Source organism: Lissotriton vulgaris, chromosome 6 (assembly GCF_964263255.1).
Source record: "Lissotriton vulgaris chromosome 6, aLisVul1.2, whole genome shotgun sequence".
In the NCBI taxonomy this organism is placed as follows: Eukaryota; Metazoa; Chordata; class Amphibia; order Caudata; family Salamandridae; genus Lissotriton; species Lissotriton vulgaris.
This window is the reverse complement of record NC_141694.1, coordinates 6,928,321-6,955,192: the sequence shown is the minus strand read 5'-3', so window position 1 is coordinate 6,955,192 and position 26,872 is coordinate 6,928,321. Positions and strand designations below refer to the sequence as shown.

Here is a 26,872-nt window from a genome sequence, read left to right as displayed (position 1 = left end):
ACAGATGCTGCACTCCTGTCCTCACTGTGCTTGTTCTACTCACAGATGCTGCACCCCTGTCCTCACTGTGCTTGTTCTGCTCACAGATGCTGCACTCCTGTCCTCATTGTGCTTGTTCTACTCATAGATGCTGCACTCCTGTGTTCACTGTGCTTGTTCCGCTCACAGATGCTGCACTTCTGTCCTCACTGTGCTTGTTCTACTCACAGATGCTGCACTCCTGTCCTCACTGTGCTTGTTCTGCTCACAGATGCTGCACTCCTGTCCTCACTGTGCTTGTTCTGCTCACAGATGCTGGACTCCTGTCCTCACTGTGCTTGTTACACTCACAGATGTTGCACTCCTGTCCTCACTGTGCTTGTTCCACTCACAGATGCTGCACTCCTGTCCTCACTGTGCTTGTTACACTCACAGATGCTGCACTCCTGTCCTGACTGTGCTTGTTACACTCACAGATGCTGCACTCCTGTCCTCACTGTGCTTGTTCCTCTCAGATGCTGCACTCCTGTCCACACTGTGCTTGTTCTGCTCACAGATGCTCCACTCCTGTCCTCACTGTGCTTGTTCCTCTCACAGATGCTGCACTCCTGTCCTCACTGTGCTTGTTACATTCACAGATGGTGCACTCCTGTCCTCACTGTGCTTGTTACACTCACAGATGCTGCACTCCTGTGCTCACTGTGCTTGATTTGCTCACAGATGCTGCACTCCTGTCCGCGCTGTTCTTGTTCTGCTCACAGATGCTGCACTCCTGTCTTCACTGTGCTTGTTCTGCTCACAGATGCTGCACTCCTGTCCTCACTGTGCTTGTTCCTCTCACAGATGCTGCACTCCTGTCCTCACTGTGCTTGTTACATTCACAGATGGTGCACTCCTGTCCTCACTGTGCTTGTTACACTCACAGATGCTGCACTCCTGTGCTCACTGTGCTTGATTTGCTCACAGATGCTGCACTCCTATCCTCACTGTCCTTCTTCCACTCACAGATGCTGCACTCCTCTGCTCACTGTGCTTGTTCCTCTCACAGATGCTGCACTCCTGTCCTCACTGTGCTTGTTCCACTCACAGATGCTGCACTCCTGTCCTCACTGTGCTTGTTCTGCTAACAGATGCTGCACTCATGTCCTCACTGTGCTTGTTTCACTCACAGATGCTGCACTCCTGTCCTCACTGTCCTTGTTCTGCTCACAGATGCTGCACTCCTGTCCTCACTGTGCTTATTCCGCTCTCAGATGCTGCACTTCTGTCCTCACTGTGCTTGTTCTACTCACAGATGCTGCACTCCTGTCCTCACTGTGCTTGTTCTGCTCACAGATGCTGCACTCATGTCCTCACTGTGCTTGTTTCACTCACAGATGCTGCACTCCTGTCCTCACTGTCCTTGTTCTGCTCACAGATGCTGCACTCATGTCCTCACTGTGCTTGTTTCACTCACAGATGCTGCACTCCTGCCCTCACTGTCCTTGTTCTGCTCACAGATGCTGCACTCCTGTCCTCACTGTGCTTATTCCGCTCACAGATGCCGCACTCCTGTCCTCACTGTGCTTGTTCTGCTCACAGATGCTGCACTCATGTCCTCACTGTGCTTGTTCTACTCATAGATGCTGCACTCCTGTCCTCACTGTCCTTGTTCTGGTCACAGATGCTGCACTCCTGTCCTCACTGTTCTTGTCCCTCTCACAGATGCTGCACTCCTGTCCTCACAGTGCTTGTTCTACTCATAGATGCTGCACTCCTGTCCTCACTGTGCTTGTTCTGCTCACAGATGCTACACTCCTGTCCTCACTGTGCTTGTTCTGCTCACAGATGCTGCACTCCTGTCCTCGCTGTGCTTGTTCCGCTCACAGATGCTGCACTCCTGTGCTCACTGTCCTTGTTCCACTCACAGATGCTGCACTCCTGTCCTCACTGTGCTTGTTCTACTCACAGATGCTGCACTCCTGTCCCCACTGTGCTTGTTCCACTCACAGATGCTGCACTCCTGTCCTCACTGTGCTTGTTCTGCTCACAGATGCTGCACTCCTGTCCTCACTGTGCTTGTTACACTCACAGATGCTGCACTCCTGTCCTCACTGTGCTTGTTCTGCTCACGGATGCTGGACTCCTGTCCTCACTGTGCTTGTTACACTCACAGATGTTGCACTCCTGTCCTCACTGTGCTTGTTCCACTCACAGATGCTGCACTCCTGTCCTCACTGTGCGTGTTACACTCACAGATGCTGCACTCCTGTCCTGACTGTGCTTGTTACACTCACAGATGCTGCACTCCTGTCCTCACTGTGCTTATTCCTCTCAGATGCTGCACTCCTGTCCTCACTGTGCTTGTTCCACTCACAGATGCTGCACTCCTGACCTCACTGTGCTTGTTCTGCTCACAGATGCTGCACTCCTGTCCTCACTGTGCTTGTTCTGCTCACAGATGCTGCACTCCTGTCCTCACTGTGCTTGTTCTGCTCACAGATGCTGCACTCCTGTCCTCACTGTGCTTGTTCTGCTCACAGATGCTGCACTCATGTCCTCACTGTGCTTGTTCTACTCACAGATGCTGCACTCCTGTCCTCACTGTCCTTGTTCTGGTCACAGATGCTGCACTCCTGTCCTCACTGTTCTTGTCCCTCTCACAGATGCTGCACTCCTGTCCTCACTGTGCTTGTTCTACTCATAGATGCTGCACTCCTGTCCTCACTGTGCTTGTTCTGCTCACAGATGCTACACTCCTGTCCTCACTGTGCTTGTTCTGCTCACAGATGCTGCACTCCTGTCCTCGCTGTGCTTGTTCCGCTCACAGATGCTGCACTCCTGTGCTCACTGTCCTTGTTCCACTCACAGATGCTGCACTCCTGCCCTCACTGTGCTTCTTCCACTCACAGATGCTGCACTCCTGTCCTCACTGTGCTTGTCCCTCTCACAGATGCTGCTCTCCTGTCCTCACTGTGCTTGTTCTGCTCACAGATGCTGCACTCCTGTCCTCACTGTGCTTGTTCTGCTCACGGATGTTGCACTCCTGTCCTCACTGTGCTTGTTCCACTCACAGATGCTGCACTCCTGTCCTCACTGTGCGTGTTACACTCACAGATGCTGCACTCCTGTCCTGACTGTGCTTGTTACACTCACAGATGCTGCACTCCTGTCCTCACTGTGCTTATTCCTCTCAGATGCTGCACTCCTGTCCTCACTGTGCTTGTTCTGCTCACAGATGCTGCACTCCTGTCCTCACTGTGCTTGTTCTGCTCACAGATGCTACACTCCTGTCCTCACTGTGCTCGTTCCGCTCACAGATGCTGCACTCCTGTCTTCACTGTGCCTGTTACACTCACAGATGCTGCACTCCTGTCTTCACTGTGCCTGTTACACTCACAGATGCTGCACTCCTGTCCTCACTGTCCTTGTTCTGCTCACAGATGCTGCACTCCTGTCCTCACTGTGCTTGTTCTGCTCACAGATGCTGCACTCCTGTCCTCACTGTGCTTGTTACACTCACAGATGCTGCACTCCTGTCCTCACTGTGCTTGTTCTGCTCACGGATGCTGGACTCCTGTCCTCACTGTGCTTGTTACACTCACAGATGTTGCACTCCTGTCCTCACTGTGCTTGTTACACTCACAGATGCTGCACTCCTGTCCTCACTGTGCGTGTTACACTCACAGATGCTGCACTCCTGTCCTGACTGTGCTTGTTACACTCACAGATGCTGCACTCCTGTCCTCACTGTGCTTATTCCTCTCAGATGCTGCACTCCTGTCCTCACTGTGCTTGTTCTGCTCACAGATGCTGCACTCCTGTCCTCACTGTGCTTGTTCTGCTCACAGATGCTGCACTCCTGTCCTCACTGTGCTTGTTCTGCTCACAGATGCTGCACTCCTGTCCTCACTGTGCTTGTTCTGCTCACAGATGCTGCACTCCTGTCCTCACTGTGCTTGTTCTGCTCTCAGATGCTGCACTCCTGTCATCACTGTGCTTGTTCCTCTCACAGATGCTGCACTCCTGTCCTCACTGTGCTTGTTACATTCACAGATGGTGCACTCCTGTCCTCACTGTGCTTGTTACACTCACAGATGCTGCACTCCTGTGCTCACTGTGCTTGTTGTGCTCACAGATGCTGCACTCCTGTCCGCGCTGTTCTTGTTCTGCTCACAGATGCTGCACTCCTGTGCTCACTGTCCTTGTTCCACTCACAGATGCTGCACTCCTGCCCTCACTGTGCTTGTTACACTCACAGATGCTGCACTTCTGTCCTCACTGTGCTTGTTCTGCTCACAGATGTTGCACTCCTGTCCTCACTGTGCTTGTTCCGCTCACGGATGCTGCACTCCTGTCCTCACTGTGCTTGTTCCGCTCACGGATGCTGCACTCCTGTCCTCACTGTGCTTGTTGTGCTCACAGATGCTGCACTCCTGTCCGCGCTGTTCTTGTTCTGCTCACAGATGCTGCACTCCTGTGCTCACTGTCCTTGTTCCACTCACAGATGCTGCACTCCTGCCCTCACTGTGCTTGTTACATTCACAGATCCTGCACTCCTGTCCTCACTGTGCTTGTTCCGATCACAGATGCTACACTCCTGTCCTCACTGTGCTTGTTCTGCTAACAAATGCTGCACTCATGTCCTCACTGTCCTTGTCCTACTCACAGATGCTGCACTCCTGTCCTCACTGTGCTTGTTACACTCACAGATGCTGCACTCCTGTCTTCACTGTGCTTGTTACACTCACAGATGCTGCACTCCTGTCCTCACTGTGCTTGTTCTGCTCACAGATGCTGCACTCCTGTCCTCACTGTGCTTGTTTCACTCACAGATGCTGCACTCCTGTCCTCACTGTGCTTGTTCTGCTCACAGATGCTGCACTCCTGTCCTCACTGTGATTGTTCCGCTCACAGATGCTGCACTCCTGACCTCACTGTGCTTGTTCTGCTCACAGATGCTGCACTCCTGTCCTCACTGTGCTTGATCCACTCACAGATGCCGCACTCCTGTCCTCACTGTCCTTGTTCTGCTCACAGATGCTGCACTCCTGTCCTCACTGTGCTTGTTCTGCTCACAGATGCTGCACTCCGGTCCTCACTGTGCTTTTTCCGCTCACAGATGCTGCACTCCTGCCCTCACTGTGCTTGTTTCACTCACAGATGCTGCACTCCTGTCCTCACTGTCCTTGTTCTGCTCACAGATGCTGCACTCCTGTCCTCACTGTGCTTGTTCCGCTCACAGATGCTGCACTCCTGTCCTCACTGTGCTTGTTCTACTCACAGATGCTGCACTCCTGTCCTCACTGTGCTTGTTCTGCTCACAGATGCTGCACTCATGTCCTCACTGTGCTTGTTTCACTCACAGATGCTGCACTCCTGTCCTCACTGTCCTTGTTCTGCTCACAGATGCTGCACTCCTGTCCTCACTGTGCTTGTTACACTCACAGAAGCTGCACTCCTGTCCTCACTGTCCTTCTGCTCACAGATGCTGCACTCCTGTCCTCACTGTGCTTGTTCTACTCACAGATGCTGCACTCCTGTCCTCACTGTGCTTGCTCTGCTCACAGATGCTGCACTCCTGTCCTCACTGTGCTTGTTCTGCTCACAGATGCTGCACTCCTGTCCTCACTGTGCTTGTTACACTCACAGAAGCTGCACTCCTGTCCTCACTGTCCTTCTGCTCACAGATGCTGCACTCCTGTCCTCACTGTGCTTGTTCTACTCACAGATGCTGCACTCCTGTCCTCACTGTGCTTGCTCTGCTCACAGATGCTGCACTCCTGTCCTCACTGTGCTTGTTCTACTCACAGATGCTGCACTCCTGTCCTCACTGTGCTTGTTACACTCACAGATGCTGCACTCCTGTCCTTACAGTGCTTGTTCCGCTCACAGATGCTGCACTCCTGTCCTTACTGTGCTTGTTACACTCACAGATGCTGCACTCCTGTCCTCACTGTCCTTCTGCTCACAGATGCTGCACTCCTGTCCTCACTGTCCTTGTTCTGCTCACAGATGCTGCACTCCTGTCCTCACTGTGCTTGTTCCACTCACAGATGCTGCACTCCTGTCTTCACTGTGCTTGTTCCAATCACAGATGCTGCACTCCTGTCCTCACTGTGCTTGTTCCACTCACAGATGCTGCACTCCTGTCCTCACTGTGCTTGTTCCACTCACAGATGCTGCACTCCTGTCCCCACTATGCTTGTTCCGCACTCAGATGCTGCACTCCTGTCCTCACTGTGCTTGTTCTGCTAACAGATGCTGCACTCATGTCCTCACTGTGCTTGTTTCACTCACAGATGCTGCACTCCTGTCCTCACTGTGCTTATTCCGCTCACGGATGCTGCACTCCTGTCCTCACTGTGCTTGTTCTACTCACAGATGCTGCACTCCTGTCCTCACTGTGCTTGTTCTGCTCACAGATGCTGCACTCATGTCCTCACTGTGCTTGTTTCACTCACAGATGCTGCACTCCTGTCCTCACTGTCCTTGTTCTGCTCACAGATGCTGCACTCCTGTCCTCACTGTGCTTGTTACACTCACAGAAGCTGCACTCCTGTCCTCACTGTCCTTCTGCTCACAGATGCTGCACTCCTGTCCTCACTGTGCTTGTTCTACTCACAGATGCTGCACTCCTGTCCTCACTGTGCTTGCTCTGCTCACAGATGCTGCACTCCTGTCCTCACTGTGCTTGTTCTGCTCACAGATGCTGCACTCCTGTCCTCACTGTGCTTGTTACACTCACAGAAGCTGCACTCCTGTCCTCACTGTCCTTCTGCTCACAGATGCTGCACTCCTGTCCTCACTGTGCTTGTTCTACTCACAGATGCTGCACTCCTGTCCTCACTGTGCTTGTTACACTCACAGATGCTGCACTCCTGTCCTCACTGTCCTTCTGCTCACTGATGCTGCACTCCTGTCCTCACTGTGCTTGTTACACTCACAGAAGCTGCACTCCTGTCCTCACTGTCCTTCTGCTCACAGATGCTGCACTCCTGTCCTCACTGTGCTTGTTCTACTCACAGATGCTGCACTCCTGTCCTCACTGTGCTTGTTACACTCACAGATGCTGCACTCCTGTCCTTACAGTGCTTGTTCCGCTCACAGATGCTGCACTCCTGTCCTTACTGTGCTTGTTACAGTCACAGATGCTGCACTCCTGTCCTCACTGTCCTTCTGCTCACAGATGCTGCACTCCTGTCCTCACTGTCCTTGTTCTGCTCACAGATGCTGCACTCCTGTCCTCACTGTGCTTGTTCCACTCACAGATGCTGCACTCCTGTCCTCACTGTCCTTGTTCTGCTCACAGATGCTGCACTCCTGTCCTCACTGTGCTTGTTCCACTCACAGATGCTGCACTCCTGTCCTCACTGTGCTTGTTCCACTCACAGATGCTGCACTCCTGTCTTCACTGTGCTTGTTCCAATCACAGATGCTGCACTCCTGTCCTCACTGTGCTTGTTCCACTGACAGATGCTACACTCCTGTCCTCACTGTGCTTGTTCCGCTCACAGATGCTGCACTCCTGACCTCACTGTGCTTGTTCCACTCACAGATGCTGCACTCCTGTCCTCACTGTGCTTGTTCTTCTCACGGATGCTGCACTCCTGTCCTCACTGTGCTTGTTCCACTCACAGATGCTGCACTCCTGTCCTCACTGTGCTTGTTCCACTCACAGATCCTGCACTCCTGTCCTCACTGTGCTTGTTCTGATCACAGATGCTGCACTCCTGTCCTCACTGTGCCTGTTCTGATCACAGATGCTGCACGCCTCTCCTCCCTGTGCTTGTTCCACTCTCAGATGCTGCACGCCTCTCCTCCCTGTGCTTGTTCCGCTCACAGATGCTGCACTCCTGTCCTCACTGTGCTTGTTCCGCTCACAGATGCTGCACTCCAGTGTTCACTGTGCTTGTTACGCTCACAGATGCTGCACTCCTGTCCTCACTATGCTTGTTCCGCTGACAGATGCTGCACTCCTGTCCTCACTGTGCTTGTTCCGCTGACAGATGCTGCACTCCTGTGTTCACTGTGCTTGTTCCGCTGACAGATGCTGCACTCCTGTCCTCACTGTGCTTGTTCCGCTGACAGATGCTGCACTCCTGTGTTCACTGTGCTTGTTCTGCTCACAGATGCTGCACTCCTGCCCTCACTGTGCTTCTTCCACTCACAGATGCTGCTCTCCTGTCCTCACTGTGCTTGTTACACTCACAGATGCTGCACTCCTGTCCTCACTGTGCTTGTTCCACTCACAGACGCTGCACTCCTGCCCTCACTGTGCTTCTTCCACTCACAGATGCTGCACTCCTGTCCTCACTGTGCTTGTCCCTCTCACAGATGCTGCACTCCTGTCCTCACTGTGCTTGTCCCTCTCACAGATGCTGCACTCCTGTCCTCACTGTGCTTGTTCTGCTCACAGATGCTGTACTCCTGTCCTCACTGTGCTTGTTCCACTCACAGACGCTGCACTCCTGCCCTCACTGTGCTTCTTCCACTCACAGATGCTGCACTCCTGTCCTCACTGTGCTTGTTCTGCTCACGGATGCTGCACTCCTGTCCTCACTGTGCTTGTTCTACTCACAGATGCTGCACTCCTGTCCTCACTGTGCTTGTTACACTCACAGATGTTGCACTCCTGTCCTCACTGTGCTTGTTCCACTCACAGATGCTGCACTCCAGTCCTCACTGTGCTTGTTACATTCACAGATGGTGCACTCCTGTCCTCACTGTGCTCGTTCTGCTCACAGATGCTGCACTCCTGTGCTCACTGTGCTTGTTCTGCTCACAGATGCTGCACTCCTGTCCTCACTGTGCTCGTTCTGCTCACAGATGCTGCACTCCTGTCCTCACTGTGCTTGTTCCACTCACAGATGCTGCACTCCAGTCCTCACTGTGCTTGTTACATTCACAGATGGTGCACTCCTGTCCGCGCTGTTCTTGTTCTGCTTACAGATGCTGCACTCCTGTCCTCACTGTGCTTGTTACACTCACAGATGCTGCACTGCTGTCCTCACTGTGCTTGTTCCGCTCACGGATGCTGCACTCCTGTCCTCACTGTGCTTGTTCCGCTCACGGATGCTGCACTCCTGTCCTCACTGTGCTTGTTACATTCACAGATCCTGCACTCCTGTCCTCACTGTGCTTGTTCCGATCACAGATGCTGCACTCCTGTCCTCACTGTGCTTGTTCCGCTCTCAGATGCTGCACTCCTGTCCACACTGTGCTTGTTCTGCTCACAGATGCTGCACTCCTGTCCTCACTGTGCTTGTTCTGCTCACAGATGCTGCACTCCTGTCCTCACTGTGCTTGTTCTACTCACAGATGCTGCACTCATGTCCTCACTGTGCTTGTTTCACTCACAGATGCTGCACTCCTGTCCTCACTGTCCTTGTTCTGCTCACAGATGCTGCACTCCTGTCCTCACTGTGCTTGTTCCGCTCACAGATGCTGCACTCCTGTCCTCACTGTGCTTGTTCTACTCACAGATGCTGCACTCCTGTCCTCACTGTGCTTGTTCTGCTCACAGATGCTGCACTCATGTCCTCACTGTGCTTGTTTCACTCACAGATGCTGCACTCCTGTCCTCACTGTCCTTGTTCTGCTCACAAATGCTGCACTCCTGTCCTCACTGTGCTTGTTTCACTCACAGATGCTGCACTCCTGTCCTCACTGTGCTTGTTTCACTCACAGATGCTGCACCCCTGCCCTCACTGTGCTTGTTCTGCTCACAGATGCCGCACTCCTGTCCTCACTGTGCTTGTTCTGCTCACAGATGCTGCACTCATGTCCTCACTGTGCTTGTTCCACTCACAGATGCTGCACTCCTGTCCTCACTGTGCTTGTTCCTCTCACAGATGCTGCACTCCTGTCCTCACTGTGCTTGTTCTGCTCACAGATGCTGCACTCCTGTCCTCACTGTGCTTGTTACACTCACAGAAGCTGCACTCCTGTCCTCACTGTCCTTCTGCTCACAGATGCTGCACTCCTGTCCTCACTGTGCTTGTTCTGCTCACAGATGCTGCACTCCTGTCCTCACTGTGCTTGCTCTGCTCACAGATGCTGCACTCCTGTCCTCACTGTGCTTGTTCTACTCACAGATGCTGCACTCCTGTCCTCACTGTGCTTGTTACACTCACAGATGCTGCACTCCTGTCCTTACAGTGCTTGTTCCGCTCACAGATGCTGCACTCCTGTCCTCACTGTGCTTGTTCTGCTCACAGATGCTGCACTCCTGTCCTCACTGTGCTTGTTACACTCACAGATGCTGCACTCCTGTCCTCACTGTGCTTGTTCCTCTCACATATGCTGCACTCCTGTCCTCACTGTGCTTGTTCCACTCACAGATGCTGCACTCCTGTCCTCACTGTGCTTGTTCCAAACACAGATGCTGCACTCCTGTCCTCACTGTTCTTGTTCCACTGACAGATGCTACACTCCTGTCCTCACTGTGCTTGTTCCACTCACAGATGCTGCACTCCTGTCCTCACTGTGCTTGTTCTGCTCACAGATGCTGCACTCCTGTCCTCACTGTGCCTGTTCTGATCACAGATGCTGCACTCCTATCCTCACTGTGCTTGTTCCACTCTCAGATGCTGCACTCCTGTCCTCACTGTGCTTGTTCCACTCACAGATGATGCACTCCTGTCCTCACTGTGCTTGTTCTGCTCACAGATGCTGCACTCCTGTCCTCACTGTGCTTTTTCCGCTGACAGATGCTGCACTCCAGTGTTCACTGTGCTTGTTACGCTCACAGATGCTGCACTCCTGTCCTCACTGTGCTTGTTCCGCTGACAGATGCTGCACTCCTGTCCTCACTGTGCTTTTTCCGCTGACAGATGCTGCACTCCAGTGTTCACTGTGCTTGTTACGCTCACAGATGCTGCACTCCTGTCCTCACTGTGCTTGTTCCGCTGACAGATGCTGCACTCCTGTCCTCACTGTGCTTGTTCCACTCACAGATGCTGCACTCCTGTGTTCACTGTGCTTGTTCTGCTCACAGATGCTGCACTCCTGTCCTCACTGTGCTTGTTCCACTCACAGACGCTGCACTCCTGTCCTCACTGTGCTTGTTACACTCACAGATGCTGCTCTCCTGTCCTCACTGTGCTTGTTACACTCACAGATGCTGCACTCCTGTCCTCACTGTGCTTGTTCCACTCACAGACGCTGCACTCCTGCCCTCACTGTGCTTCTTCCACTCACAGATGCTGCACTCCTGTCCTCACTGTGCTTGTTCTGCTCACAGATGCTGCACTCCTGTCCTCACTGTGCTTGTTCCACTCACAGACGCTGCACTCCTGTCCTCACTGTGCTTCTTCCACTCACAGATGCTGCACTCCTGTCCTCACTGTGCTTGTTCCACTCACAGACGCTGCACTCCTGTCCTCACTGTGCTTGTTCCACTCACAGACGCTGCACTCCTGTCCTCACTGTGCTTGTTACACTCACAGATGCTGCACTCCTGTCCTCGCTGTGCTTCTTCCACTCACAGATGCTGCACTCCTGTCCTCACTGTGCTTCTTCCACTCACAGATGCTGCACTCCTGTCCTCACTGTGCTTGTTCCACTCACAGACGCTGCACTCCTGTCCTCACTGTGCTTGTTACACTCACAGATGCTGCTCTCCTCTCCTCACTGTGCTTGTTCCTCTCACAGATGCTGCACTCCTGTCCTCACTGTCCTTGTTCCGCTCACAGATGCTGCACTCCTGCCCTCACTGTGCTTGTTACACTCACAGATGCTGCACTCCTGTCCTCACTGTCCTTGTTCCACTCACAGATGCTGCACTCCTGTCATCACTGTGCTTGTTCTGCTCACAGATGCTGCACTCCTGTCCTCACTGTGCTTGTTCTGCTCACAGATGCTGCACTCCTGTCCTCGCTGTGCTTGTTCCTCTCACATATGCTGCACTCCTGTCCTCACTGTCATTGTTCTGCTCACAGATGCTGCACTCCTGTCCTCACTGTCATTGTTCTGCTCTCAGATGCTGCACTCCTGTCCTCACTGTGCTTGTTCTGCTCACAGACGCTGCACTCCTGTCCTCACTGTGCTTCTTCCACTCACAGATGCTGCACTCCTGTCCTCGCTGTGCTTGTTCCGCTCACAGATGCTGCACTCCTGTCCTCACTGTGCTTGTTCCGCTCACAGATGCTGCACTCCTGTCCTCACTGTGCTTGTTCTGCTCACAGATGCTGCACTCCTGTCCTCGCTGTGCTTGTTCCGCTCACAGATGCTGCACTCCTGTCCTCGCTGTGCTTGTTCCGCTCACAGATGCTGCACTCCTGTCCTCACTGTGCTTGTTCTGCTCACAGATGCTGCACTCCTGTCCTCGCTGTGCTTGTTCCGCTCACAGATGCTGCACTCCTGTCCTCACTGTCCTTCTGCTCACAGATGCTGCACTCCTGTCCTCACTGTGCTTGTTCTGCTCACAGATGCTGCACTCCTGTCCTCGCTGTGCTTGTTCCGCTCACAGATGCTGCACTCCTGTCCTCGCTGTGCTTGTTCCGCTCACAGGTGCTGCACTCCTGTCCTCACTGTGCTTGTTCCACTCACAGATGCTGCACTCCTGTCCGCACTGTGCTTGTTCCGCTCACAGATGCTGCACTCCTGTCCTCACTGTGCTTGTTCCGCTCACAGATGCTGCACTCCTGTCCTCACTGTGCTTGTTACACTCACAGATGCTGCACTCCTGTCCTCACTGTGCTTGTTCTGCTCACAGATGCTGCACTCCTGTCCTCACTGTGCTTGTTCCGCTCACAGATGCTGCACTCCTGTCCTCACTGTGCTTGTTACACTCACAGATGCTGCACTCCTGTCCTCACTGTGCTTGTTCCGCTCACAGATGCTGCACTCCTGTCCTCACTGTGCTTGTTTCACTCACAGATGCTGCACTCCTGTCCTCACTGTGCTTGTTTCACTCACAGATGCTGCACTCCTGTCCTCACTGTGCTTGTTTCACTCACAGATGCTGCACTCCTGTCCTCACTGTGCTTGTTCCGCTCACAGATGCTGCACTCCTGTCCTCACTGTGCTTGTTCCGCTCACAGATGCTGCACTCCTGTCCTCACTGTGCTTGTTCCACTCACAGATGCTGCACTCCTGCCCTAACTGTGCTTGTTCTGTTTCTTTTCTTTACATTTCCAGGTTCTCCATTATGTGAAAGGTGCCCAAGTGAAGCTGAAAACTGGCGAGGAAATCGATTTTGATGAGAATGGAGATGTCGACGCCGCCTATGACATCATCAATGTCCAGATATTTCAAGACGACTCCACTGAACTAGTGAAAGTGGGGAAGTTTGACCCCTGGGCTTCCAGGGGTCAGGAGGTCACGATCAACAAGAGCGCCATCTTATGGAGTAGCGGATACTCGCAGGTACAGGTCTCAGAAGGGCTCCCATCATCTCACTTACACCTGGTGCGTTTGTCCCTCACTTAGCGATTTGTCCAGTTTCTTTCTGATTTCGATATAAATTCTTTCTAACAGCCGTGATGGTGAGATTTTTCCTCCAAATCTCCCAGGTGGAGTCTTCATATGTCTGTGGCGGTCATGCAGCGCTGTGATAAACTCCTGTGACAGAAGGATGAGGAACACCACTTATTCAAGGTCAATATAGCACATTTCTCCAAAGTGCCATGAGGCGCTAAGTCTTGTGCCCACATTGAGCTACTGGAATTCTGGGAGCTGAACTTTTATACATATATATCAGTCTACAGGCACCAAAGATATAGGCAAGTCGAAAAACACTTTTCCTGTGAACATGGTCCTAACTATAACTACCCACTGACGACTGCCATTAGGTTATAAATTAGGTTATATATCAATTGAAAGGAAATGAGTCGCACTCATGGGTGCATTGGTCTATAGCTTTATTCTTCAAGGTGCAATGGTAGTCCCGACGCGTTTCGGTCGCATGACCTTTATGAAAGGAAAATCCGTCAATCTGGTGAGTATAGTAGCAACCACTTTTCCTTTTTGCACAATTTAAAATTTTGACCCTCTAGTGGACCTTCCAGGTGGAACGTCAATTGCATTCTGATTATATATATATATATATATATATATATATATATATATATATATATATATATATATATATATGTATAGCATATAGGCCTCAGCGTGCAACATACAATGGACTACACAGCCAAGACTGTCTGAAGGTGTCACGCAGAAGGTAAGTACTCATTGGTTTCCATCCAGTAGCGCAACGGTCTTCTATAGTATAGTTTCTAATAAAACACAGGAGCTGTGCATTTTGACAACGTAAACTAAGGGATTGGTGTTCAGACTGATTCCAGACACCCCCAAAGGATGCTAGCCTTAAGACCAGCTAGCTTACGGTGCCACCATGAGCTCCCTAACCTTACAAAGGGCGAATAGTTTCTGGCAACTATCGAACATGACAACCATTGATCCATCAGGGATCGTGAAAACAGGACAGTACTTTTCATTCAGTCACTCGTGCTCACGTCTCAGAGCGAAATACGGAATAAACGATGGGGGCGTTTTCAATAAGCATCTACTGAACCAACATCATTCCAGTATAAAATACGTGTGCTGTGACAACCATTAGACAGAAACAGGTATGTACGATTGCAAGCACCAACAGAGTAAATAAAAGGTAGAACTCTACCATGGTGCTAAAACAGTGAATATATGCAGGGCCATAAATTAATAGCAATATTCAAGTGTACTCCTAAGATGCGAACCCTAGCAAAGTGCACCTCGCATGTATGTAGGTGTGAAGCCAACAATCCCCTTAGGAAAGAGCCAACCCCATTACCTGATGGGAGAGAACGAAGGACCCCGTCTTGGTCTTGAGTCAAACACCCTTCAAGGGATGTCAGACCACTGCGTGCTGGAGTTTCTGCGTGTAAGAACTCCAGCGTCTCATGTCAGCATGGAAGCTTCTCCTCTGGGTTGCCCTGCGAAGATGTGGTGTTTATATACCCAAAAGATACCCTTAGGGGGTCTACCCAGATGTGTAATGGCACTGTGGGCCTGTCGTCCAAGGATGACGATAGCAGTGACTTTTGTACAGATTTATTATACAAAAGATGGTAATGCTCCTGTGATACTGAGAATCGTCATGCATAATAAATTATGCTAGTTTTCGAAGAAAACCACACATTTATTTGGCATACAACTAGGCAAAAGGTCAGCTCCACAGTCGGGACATAGAAAAAGATAGGAAAAATGTAGGAAAAAGTTTGTGCAGCTACCTAGACCTATATTGGGGGTACATTGGGGCACATTGGGGCTCATAACACTTCCAAGGTGTACACATTGAGTACCTTTGAAATGGGTAATAGTAACACACGTTTTGTGGTTCCATGAAATAGGAAATCCTAGTAGCTACGGACCACGGCCTGCATGCAGAGCCCACTGTAGGCTGCCAACAGAGGAAGATTCGAGGGTGCAACGGCAGGATGCGAGTTTGCCTTCCAGGCCCTGCACCCAGATGTATGGACGCACGGGGTGAGGTGCAGGTGCGGTCAGAGACTTACCTTGTGCTCAGAATGTGTTGCACAAGGGCTATGGTACGGCTATGGTACGACATGAAAGGTTCTCTCGTAAGCCATAAATTGGAAAAAATGAATTTAACAGAAATTCTGGTACTTTACTCTTATCAGAAAATAATGTTTTGTAACAAAAACAAGCATTGATAAACCCAATACAATTATTGATTTATTCATTCATTTATTTAATGTGTAATGCACATAAAACTAGAGAAAGGTTCTAAAAGCCGCAGAATGTGATGGCAATGAACACAAGAGCATTCTGGCGCTAACTCAAACACCTTTCCTCAACAAAAAAGTAGAAAAAAAGTAGAAAAGACGAAAAGGGAAATACAGGAGGGAATACAAGAGGTATGAAGGCTTGTACTCAACTATATTGAAGGAAGGCACAGAGCATCAGGAGCAAGAAAAAGCCAAGTCTTCAAATTCTTCTTAAAGCTAGCTTTGTTCTCAATGATTCGAAGTGGTCCTGGAAGTTGGTTCCAGGCTTTTGATCCTAAGACCATCAAAGATTTCTCTCCATGAGATGTAAGCCCAGAAGAAGGAGGTTTTAATAGATTGGCATTAGAAGAGCCAAGAGTCCTCTGAGTCTTTCAATGGCAAAATCTATTAGTTAGATATTTAGTGCCAGTAGCATGAAAAACTCTGAAGATGAAAACGAGAATCTTGAATAAGTTCCTCTTATGATTCAGCAGCCAGTGTAACTCCCTGGGTGCTTTTGACGCAGAACTATATCTAGGGAGTTTAAGCACCTGTCTGTCATACTAGTTGTTGCAATAGTCCAGCCTCGAAGTTATAGGAGCAAAATCACAAAGGTAAACTTACAATTTTGTGTAAGTTTACTACTTTTCAAATATTCACAAAGGTAAACCTAGACCAAGAGTCTACCTTTACTACTTTTTGGATTCACAAAGTTAAGTTACTATTAGTAAAGTCAGACTTTTGGTCCCCTCTGTTGACCTGCCAGTTCCGACCCGCCTCCTAGCCCCCTGTCCCTTGTTGCCCTTTGACTGAGCACTCCTTCTCCGCTTGTTGGGGAAAGATTCAATATTCTTACTCCGGAGTCTCAGTGATCCCGCTGAGAGAGTCCACTGCGCCAAGGGAGCCACTCACAGCTGAGGTATGGTATGGAGCCCCTTACAAAGGCACTCCCTCGCCCCTTGGAGGGGAAGGATCCAGTAGGTAGGCCTTGGAGTCTCAGAGACCCCTCTGGGAGAGTCCACAGTGTCAAGGGAACCATGCACAGCTGAGGCATGGTATGGCGCCCCTTGCCAAGGCACTCCCTCTCCCCTGGTTGGAGAGGGATCCAGTGGGTAGGCCTTGGAGTCTCATAGACCCCTCTGAGAGAGTCCACTGCGTAAAGGGAGCCTCACGCAGCGGAGATGTGGGAATGAAACCACTTCCCCTGGGATCACAGCTTACCGGACCTTGGACGCGGTTTTTACCTGTCTAGCTGTTTGTACCCCCTTACCTCCCCCTTCTCTTTCATGCTCTGTCTCACCCTCCCCTACCGATTTCCCTCTTTCATTCTCTGTCTACTTCCTCTGCCCCTATCCCCTCTCCCCTTAATCTCTCCCCTTGCCTGCTACCCTGCCTAGCCCCTTGTCACTTGTGCCCTTGAACTAAGCACTCCTTCTCCCCTTGTTGGGGAAAGATCAAATTACTTATACTCTAGAGTCTCAGTGATCCCATAAAGCCATAAAACGTTCAACTATACCATTGGCCTGCAGTTACAGAGGTGTGATTTTTCGGTGCTTAAAGCCTGGGAAACATCCTTTATAACGGAACCGTTACAATGCAGGATTTACAACGAAAGTCGTTACAACGACTTTCGGTGGAGGGCGCTCTAGGATAGGGGATAGATTAATTTACTATCCAACACCTTCCCTACTATCCACGGGGACTGGAGTTGGAATAGTAATTTAAACTATTCACTATCCAACGCCCCCCAACGCAAGTCGTTGTAACGACTTGCGTTGTTAAACCTGCGTCGTAAAGGTACGCGTTGTAACGGTACGCGTTGTACCGTCATACATCCTTAAAGCCTAACTTTCTTGCAAAGCCTTTGAATTATTTTCCTAAAAAAGGGGGTCCATATTCTCTTGGATGAGTTCCCCCCCTAAGTGCCCTTTTATTTATTTATTTTATGTATTTATTTAATGAGTTTTATATAGTGCTGGCTAGACTCGTAGGTATCAGAGCGCTTTACATTTGGTTACACTATGTTACAGAAAATGATAACCATTACACATTACGTCAAAAAATAGGCAACACATTTTAAGAGGGAAGAAAGAAGAGAGAAAAGTAGGGAGGAGGGGGGGAAGGGGGAATTGTGAGGGGGGAAGATGAGGGAAAAGACGGCAGGAGAGACGAAGGGAAGTTTGCCCAAAGACCAACGGGGTAGCTGACGACTGAGGAAGAATTCCACAGCCCGTTTCCCCTTGAGCTAAGCAAGGTAGCTGCCTCGGACATTAGTCAAATATCTAGTTCTCAAACTGACGAGGGAGAGTTCATGTGAGAAAGTTTGGTGGATAAACAGGGTGAAAACTGTGAGCAAGGACGGGTGAGGGCAGGGGTCAATAGCTGGTGTTAGACCTGGCACCATTGGCGTGGGTCTCCCTTCCATTTTTTGCTGTTGCCTCATGTGTTTTTGCTGGTTATTGATGCTTTGGGCACTGTGCCACTGCTGTTCAGTGCCACAGTGCAAGTGGTTCCTATGGTAAATTGATGTATGGATTAGTGACTCCATGATTGGCTTCATTGATTTACTTGCTTACAACAACAGGAGCCAAGGGGGAAACAGAGACAGGCCGCCCCCCACTCAAAAGTCACTATTACAAAAGTGGCCTGCTCCTTAATTGCTCAAAGGCTTAAACAAGTTAAAGAGTTTTATGTAATAGAGCACTCTTTTTAGCTTCTATTCATAGGGCTACACTTCGTTGTAGTATTCACTCTGGCACAAGTGCCAGTTTGTGTGTGTGTATGTCAGTGTCACCACCGTGCTTACAAATATGCCCTCCCTTCCCTGTGTGTAAAAAAAGGGGAGGGGAGGTTGACAGTGTCTCACGGAAGTAACACCAAGGGGAGGATTGTATCAGACTGGTACTCGCCTGATTCCTCACTTCTCATCATTGACTACTGTCAACCTTTTAAAAAATGGGAGAAAAACCAACATAAAGAAAGTGCATATAGGTCCAACAACCCCGTGGTGTTGTGAGTGCTAGAAACCCAATGTGATATCATTGTGCCCCATAATGTGAAAAACAACAAAATACCACGCTAAAAAGAGTATAAACTAGCTGGCAACTCACAATTTTATTCTGTGCTGCTAGTTAACTCTGATTAAAAGTCAACCGACATGTTTCATCACTATTGCTTTTTAGTGATTTCTTCAGGGTTTAGTTGATGGGTCAGCGTTTTGCATGCACCTTTCACGTCTTCCCTTATTGTACCAGGTGGCCTGTCGAGATGAGCCTACCCGGCCCCCGTGGAAGATGTGTCACGAGTGTAGTCCCAGTCTACGTACTGGTGATGTCTGGACCGCCAGTTGGTCGGTATCGCATTGGTGTGCAGCGCCCGTCTATGGCTCACCCTCGTGTTCATTGATTTACTTGTCAGACCTAGTACAGTGCACCAGGATTGCCCAGGGCTTGTAAATGCAATGCTGCTGGTGGGCTTGCAGAACTTATTGTGCCACCCACAGAAGCAGCTTGTAAAGTGTGTCTCAGGCCTGCCATTGCAGAGAATGTGTGCAGTCTGGTACTACCATATTGACTGAGCAAGTGCACCCACTTGCCAGTCCCCAAACCTTCCTTTTTATACGTATTAGTCACCCCTATGGTAGGCCTAAGTGCAGGGTGCATTGTAGGTAAAAGGTAGGACATGCACTGATGTGTGTGGCATGTCCTGATAGTGAATTACAGCCATTTTTGTTTTTCACTATTGCAAGGCTACCTGTTACCCATAGGCCAGAATGGGCAGTTAGATTATAACATTTTATAATCCTAACTGACTCAGGCGAACTAGGTAGAAATTTGAGTTTAGTATGCCTCAACTCAGAATGATAAAATACATATTTTAGTGAAGTTGGTTTTAACATTCAGTTTTGGAAAATACCACTTTTAGAAAGTAGGTATTTTCTTGCCTAACTATCGAAACCTGCCTCTGCTGGGTTGTGTATTCCTTGTCTGGAGTTTGAGTGACAGGGGCTGGGGGATTCCAGGAGACAGGGTGAGTCAGCACAGCGCTGAATAGAGAGATCTGCATGCAGATGGGAGGGAGGAGTTGCACCTGGGTCCTGAATAGGGCTGGGCCTTCCCTCCACAATGCTGGCTCCACCTCCTGTGGTGCGTCCGAAGTCTCTGCCCTGCACTGTGAAAGGAACCAAGTGCTCCAGGACAGACCTGTTAGAATTGGGGGTCTCTAGTTGGCACAGGTAGGTACTTGTGACAAATAGGGACCCTCTCCTCTAGTCAGGGTAAGGGGGTACCACTCCTAAAATAACCCCTGCTCACCCCTTTGGTAGCTTGGCACAAGCAGCAAGGCTTTATCTCAGAGGCGTTGTAAGTTAAGCATTTGTGACCACACACAGTAACCCAGTGACAACACTACAAAGGGACACCACACAAGGTTGTATATCAAAAATAAGTATATTTTATATAGATTTACCACAAGACCCATAAACGACAAAAAGAATCCACAGTACTATTAGATTTCAAGAGTTCTGGTTAAAAAGGCTTAATTCAAAGTTCTGAGCGAGTCGGTAACCTTATCCGGCTACAGCGTTGCAGAAAGAACACAGGGCCCGATTCACAGAACTAACTTAAGACAAAATCCTAAACTTACTACCATTTTCGTATTCACAGAAGGCACTTACTCATTTCGGTATTCACAGAAGTTAGGACTCGTAACTTTAGGTCTCCTAAATGCCTTCTGTGAATACCGAAAGTCTTAAAAGTAGGATTTTTCTCAGTTTAGTAGTAGTAAAGTTAGGACTCCTAACTTTAGGACTCCTAAATGCCTTTTGTGAATACCGAAAGTCTTAAAATTAGGATTTTTCTCAGTTTAGTAGTAGAAAAGCTGAGAAAAATCCAAATTTTAAGACTTTCGGTATTCACAGAAGGCATTTAGGAGTCCTAAAGTTAGGAGTCCTAACTTTACTACTACTAAATTGAGAAACATCCTAATTTTAAGACTTTCGATATTCACAGAAGGCATTTAATTCACTATTAGGACATGCCACACACATCAGGGCTTGTCCTACCTTATACTTACAATGCACCCTGCCCTTGGGCCTACCATAGGGGTGACTAATATGAAGAAAAGGGAAGAATGAGAGACTGGCAAGTGGGTGCACTTGCGCAGTCAGCATGACAGTACCAGACTGCACGCAGGTTCTGCAATGGCAGACCCTAGACACATTTTAAGGCTGCTTCTGTGGGTGGCGCAACCAGTGCTGCAGGCCCACTAGCAGCATTTGGATTTACACGCCCTGGGCACACTCAGTGCACTGTACTAGGGTCTGACAAGTAAACCAAACACCCAATCATGGAACCACGAATCAATACATCAATTTACATGAGGGAGCACATGCACGCTGGCACTGGACAGCAGTGGCACAGTGTCCAAAGCATCTAACACCAGCAGAAACACATGAGGCAACAGAAAAGATGGAAAGGAGCCCCACGCCAAGGGGGCCAGTTCTAACAAGACCAGAACTGGTTTAGACTACGCAAAGGCCTCTCTGCCTTCAGAGATGAAGTGTAAATATGAGTATAAATATTGGGACCCAGACCCAAGAACTTTAGATCACTTCTGGGGATCAAGACAAACCTATGCTGAGGAGAAGAACCAGGAAGCTGAAGCAGGAGACTACCCCTGTGCTGTGTGTTTGGGGGTTGGCCTGCAGTGGTTGCTTCATTGCCAAAGAGAGGAGAAAAGGACTGAGTGTCCTTTCTATCAACTTGAAGAAGAATCTCCAAGGGCTTGAACTAAAGCTTGCCTCCTGCCTGAAGTCTCAGGGATACAAGACTTCACCAACCAGCTCCCCCCTGAATTCCCTTGCTGGTAATTGAAGTGCCTGAGGTTGTGCTGGGCCTTCTGAGAGACTGCGTGTCGCTGGGAGCTGGAAGCGCAACGTAACAACGAGAAGCGTGTCGCCGCCGCAACCGCAGTCATCGCATTGCCGAGGAAGCGAGCTGCCTCTGCCGCTGTCATCATCGCATCGCTGAAGGGCGGCTCATCGCCGGAGAAGCAGGACGCTGCCACAGAGGTCATCGTCGCATCCCCGGAGAAGCGCGTTGCAGGGCCTGTCACGGCTCCAAAGATCATCAAGTCGCTTCATGGCCGTCAGTCGTGCACACATCACACCAATGTTGTCGCATCGCAACCAAGACACCATTTTATCAAACGGCACCGGAGAAGAGTATCGCATCGAGGTGCCATCTTGTCACATCGTACCGGAGAGCAGTAAGAAACTGATGCATCAACTCCCCACACAGTAAGGAAGCGAGCATCAACTCCCCTGAGCAGCAGTAAGGAACCAACACATCCACTCCCCTGAGTGTAAGGAACTGACGCATCAACTTCCCTGCAACCCTTTTGTTTTCTTTGTGCTACGCATCAAAGGTACATTGAGAGTAAAGTGTCGCATTTACAACTTGAGAGAACTGAGCTATTTTACAACTTTTTAAAGTCTATTTTTGAGTACAGTATTGTGGATTTTTGTCGTTAAGTCTATATAAAAATACTTATTTTATAATACAACCTGTGTGGTGTCCATCTGTAGTGTTGTCACTGGGTTACTGTATGTGTTCACGAATGCCTTACACACTGCCTCTGAGATAAGCCTGTCTGCTCGTGCCAAGCTACCAAAGGGGGTGAGCAGGGTTTATTTTAGGAGTGTAGCCCCTTACCCTGATAAGATGCAAGGGTCCCTATTTGTCACAGGTACCTACCTATGCCAAGTAGAGACCCTCCAAACCTAACAACTGAAAAAAAGAGAAGAGTAGAGCGGTGGGGGGTAGGGTGAAGGGGGAGGAGGGAGATAAGGTCAAGAAGAGATGCAGGAGAGTGTGCCCAAGGACCGGCTGTCCCTACCGATGCAGGGTCCATACCCCTTCTGATGGTCTGTCCCTTAGTTGCCCTCTCTGTCCCATTCGATGCAGGGTCAATACCCCTTCTGGTGAGCTCTCACCAGAACCACCTCAGCTTCAGGAAACAACTCAAGACCTGGCTCTTCCAGCGGTAGCAGCACCCCCCCTGCCCCAGCGCCTTGAGACCCTTACGGGTGAGTAGCGCGCTCTATAAATTTACTGATTGATTGATTAAGTGCCCTCTGTCCCTTCTGATGCAGGGTCCGTACCCCTTCTGATGAGCTCTCCCCCAAGTGCCCTCCGTCCCTCCCGATGCAGGGTCCGTAACCCCCTGTTGAGCTCTTCCTTAAGTGCCCTTCGTCCCTTCCGTTGCAGGGTCCGTACCCCCCTGTTGAGCTCTTCCTTAAGTGCCCTTCGTCCCTTCCGTTGCAGGTGCCGCGCTCTGTCTGCAGCGACAGCTGTCTCCCTGGATACAGAAAGGCCTCCAAGGAGGGGGCGCCTGCCTGCTGCTTTGACTGTGTTGCCTGTTCCAATGGAGAGTTCAGCAATGAGACCGGTTAGTTTCACTGTTCAATGAATCAATAGTAAATGGTTGCTGGTTCCTGGGCACGTTCTAGTGTTTTTTGTGCGAAATGTTCAGTATGCAGAGGTCAGGAACCCTGAACTCACCTTCAGGGCTGACACCTCTAAAGAAAGATGCCTCTGGCGTGCTGAAGACCAAGTGTCAGGACCCTGTAGTCTTCGCAGAAGCAGAACAGACGTGGATCCCTATGCCCACCCACCGGTGACGCAGCTCTTCTAATTGAGCAGTGTCACCAACAGGGGGGGGGAAGGGGAATGGGATAGAGAGGGAGAGACACTCCGTCAACAGCTACCACTTGTGACTCTTCTCCAGGAATCTTCTATGCTGATTCTCCTGAATGGTCAGTGAGTGCCTAATACACAGAAGGGGAATAAATACATAAACACCACACTCTTCACAATATGACAATGATAACTCTGAACAGACTTCTTCCTACCAGTGGTTGTCAGAGTATGAACCCCTCTCCTAATTTGGTTATTGTGTCAATAATGTTCCTTGAGAATGGTTCTAAACTATCTGCAAGGGAGAGAGAGAGAATAGGTCAAAGAAAGAATTCACTTTCTATCACTAGACTGAATATAACTATCCTGAATAGTACCTTCTATATGGTTGGACGCGGAGCTCTCCTTCAAACAACAGATCAGCAAAATTACGGGCAAATGCTTTGGTATACTAAAAACACTCCGTAAAGTTCTTGATCTGCTCCCTAACAGTGCTAGGAAGACTCTCGTTCATACCCTAGTGACTCCACATTTGGACTACGGTAACGCCCTCCTTTTAGGACTGAGCAGGAAAGGCTTACACCAATTACAAAGCGTACAAAATGCCGCCGCCCGCATGGTACTCAACCTCCCTCGCAGGGCATTCGGCAAATCAGCATTACAAAAACTTCACTGGCTCCCTATTGAGGAGCGCATCAAGTTTAAAGCTCTCTGCTTTGCACACCGCATTGCCCAGGGTAAAGGACCAAGGTATTTGCGTAACCTCCTGACCACACATCGCCCTACCCGGGACCTTAGATCTGCGGGAGCAATGCTGTTTCAAATTCCTCGTGTACGCAGGAGCAGGATGGGAGGCAGCTCCTTCCGCTATCTTGCGAGCTAGCACTGGAACAATCTCCCCCTCAACTTGCGCATGGAGCCTTCAGAAATATTGTTCAGATCTAAACTAAAAACCTACCTCTTCCCTAAGGAATAACTGATTCGGATTCCCGGGACGCAGTCTATCCCCTGTCCTCGGCCTCTTCAGCGCGGGGACACACTGTCTTGAGTGTAACCATGCGCTCTATAAGTGGTTTTATTATTTATTATTATTCTATTCCCAATGGAACAGCGTTAATGCAATCTTTGCTTTCTCCTTCACAATAGATGAGTTACTCTCAAATGTCTTTATTCTTTCGCCAGCGATATTGTCCTCATGCAAGATGCGCGCAAAAAGGAACCAGGAAGGGACAAGGGGAAGGAAAGGTTAGGGTAAGCGCAAGGAGGAAACAGCTGACTATCTGTACGCTTGTAAGAGTTAACAGCGAACAGCTTAAGTTGTAGTTGCATTCATGGAAAGGTCTTACTTGGAAGCTGCTTGACTGGCTCCCGATATGGTTCGTAGGGAACTTGAAGTTCTAGGAGCCCTCTAGGCTTGAGGGTAATTCTTCCTCCGGGTAGTTGTCGAATAGCGCTGACACCCTCTGCTGAGGGGAACAGCCAGTCTCTGGAACTTGTTCGATATTTCAGTGAAGAAATAGTCTCAGAAAATGAGTTAAATAAACTTCTCCAATATAACCTGTCACTATCTATGATACGGAACACTCCTGCTCGGAAACTATAAAACTTCGTGAAAACCGTTAACTCCTGCTCCTCACGGAACGGGGAGAAACTTTTTCTTGATGCTTTCTCTAACGAATCCTCGTTGACGTGCGCAGTGGATATCGCGCGCACTCCACTCAACCACTAGACTGCTAATGTGTTCAAATGATGAAAGAGAACCGCTATTAAGGCGGCGGCCATCTTGAAATGTCTAACTACCTATACAATGTCATACCAAAGATTCACCAGACAGGGTTTGACAATGGTTCGGTTCTTTTTCCTGATGTGGCATGGGTTGGGAAGTGTAACAGTGCTAATCCTGTGTTTCCTGACACCAAGCGCCTCAGAGGACACTCCATGTTGAGAAGATCTGCTCCCACTAGCTTAAAATACCAGCATCCCCTTTGCACTATGTTTCCAGCTGCTGTTGCATTCAGATAACTTACAGCCTCTTTCTTTTTCAGATGCCTCTGACTGCTTCAAGTGCCCTGATACTCACTGGCCCAATGAGAGGCGAGATGCCTGCATCCCTAAGCAGATAGAGTTTCTCTCCTACGGGGATCCACTGGGCTTGACGCTGACTGCATTTGCCACATTTTTTACCCTTCTCACTACCTCTGTTGTCTGTGTCTTCATCAAGCATAGGAACACTCCAATTGTGAAAGCCAACAACCGCGAGCTGAGCTTTGTTCTCCTCCTCGCCCTCATGCTCTGCTTCTTGTGCCCCTTGGTGTTCATCGGCCGCCCTGGGAGGCTCACCTGCCTGCTGAGGCAGACTCTCTTCGGGGCTGTCTTCTCCATCAGCATCTCCTCGGTCCTTTCCAAGACGATCATCGTGGTCAGCGCCTTTAAAAGCACAGCTCCAGGCACCAAGAGATGGCTCGGAAACAGGACTCCAGCGTGGATTGTCCTCTCGTGCACCTTGGTGCAAGTTTTAATCTGCGCATTGTGGCTCCTGACCTCCCCGCCATACCCAGAACTAAACCGGACATCCGGTCAAGCGAACATCAACCTTGAGTGCAACGAAGGGGAGGGCCTCTTTTTCTACTGCATGATGGGATACATGGGCCTACTTGCCATGGTCAGCTTCGCGGTAGCCTTCCTCTCACGCAATTTGCCCGGCCGATATAACGAGGCCAAGCTGATCACCTTCAGCCTCCTGGTGTTCGTCAGTGTGTGGATATCCTTCATCCCAGCCCACCTGAGCACACGGGGGAAGTACATGCTTGCCGTGGAAGTCTTCGCCATCCTCTGCTCCAGCGCCGGGCTCCTTTGCTGCATATTCTTGCCCAAGTGTTACGTTATTCTGATCAGGCCCGAGCAGAACACCAGAAAACATCTCATCCCGAAGGGACGTCTCAATGAAATGGCACACTGACATCCTTTTCAAGAACATCTGGAAGAGGAAGAAAAGGGCACAGTTCCTCCTCGTCTCCCCGTTCATACTCCTTCCTCCACTCCCTCCTACGAATTCTTGCAACATTGCTTATGTTTTCTGTACCTTTCTATGCTCTTGTATCTGATGTATCTTGTAACGCAACAATCCTAAATGTAAAGTGCTCTGATACCCTCTTTGGTCAAGTTCGCACTATATAAAACTTTATAAATAAATAAAATAAATAAAAACTCTGAGTCAGGAGTAAACAAACTGAAGGAAGAAGACTGAACTTAAGAGAGAAAGCAGGACAGACATGAGCAAGAAGGAAAACTGATTCCTTGTGGGATTTGCAAATTACCACAAACTTCAAGTTGGTGGTAATTTGCGAATTCCTTGAAAAATTCACTTTTTTGCATTTTTCAAAGTGGGCATGTATGTGCGTCACATGTGAACCCCTGCTAATTTGAGGGGTGCAACAGGGTGTCCTTTGGATACCCATGCACCCTTAAAATTATTCTCATTTTGCGATTCTCGCCACA

At 49.7% G+C, this 26,872-nt stretch overlaps 2 protein-coding genes across 2 annotated transcripts in view; both read left to right on the top strand.

The window, feature by feature from the left end:
- LOC147706676 (vomeronasal type-2 receptor 26-like) overlaps positions 1-13,392 on the top strand; it is a 273,397-nt gene extending 260,005 nt beyond the window's left edge. Inside the window, exon 3 of the mRNA XM_086925293.1 lies at positions 13,102-13,392. Coding sequence (XP_086781419.1) covers positions 13,102-13,392 — 291 coding nt within the window. The remainder of the gene's footprint in view (positions 1-13,101) is intronic.
- A 475-nt stretch (positions 13,393-13,867) lies between these two features.
- On the top strand, positions 13,868-26,333 carry LOC147706675 (vomeronasal type-2 receptor 26-like). Its single transcript, XM_086925288.1, has 3 exons — positions 13,868-13,900; positions 23,003-23,126; positions 25,420-26,333. Exons 1-3 carry the CDS (start codon positions 13,868-13,870, stop codon positions 26,331-26,333), a joined length of 1,071 nt encoding a protein of 356 aa, XP_086781414.1.
- Positions 26,334-26,872: the final 539 nt, after the last annotated feature.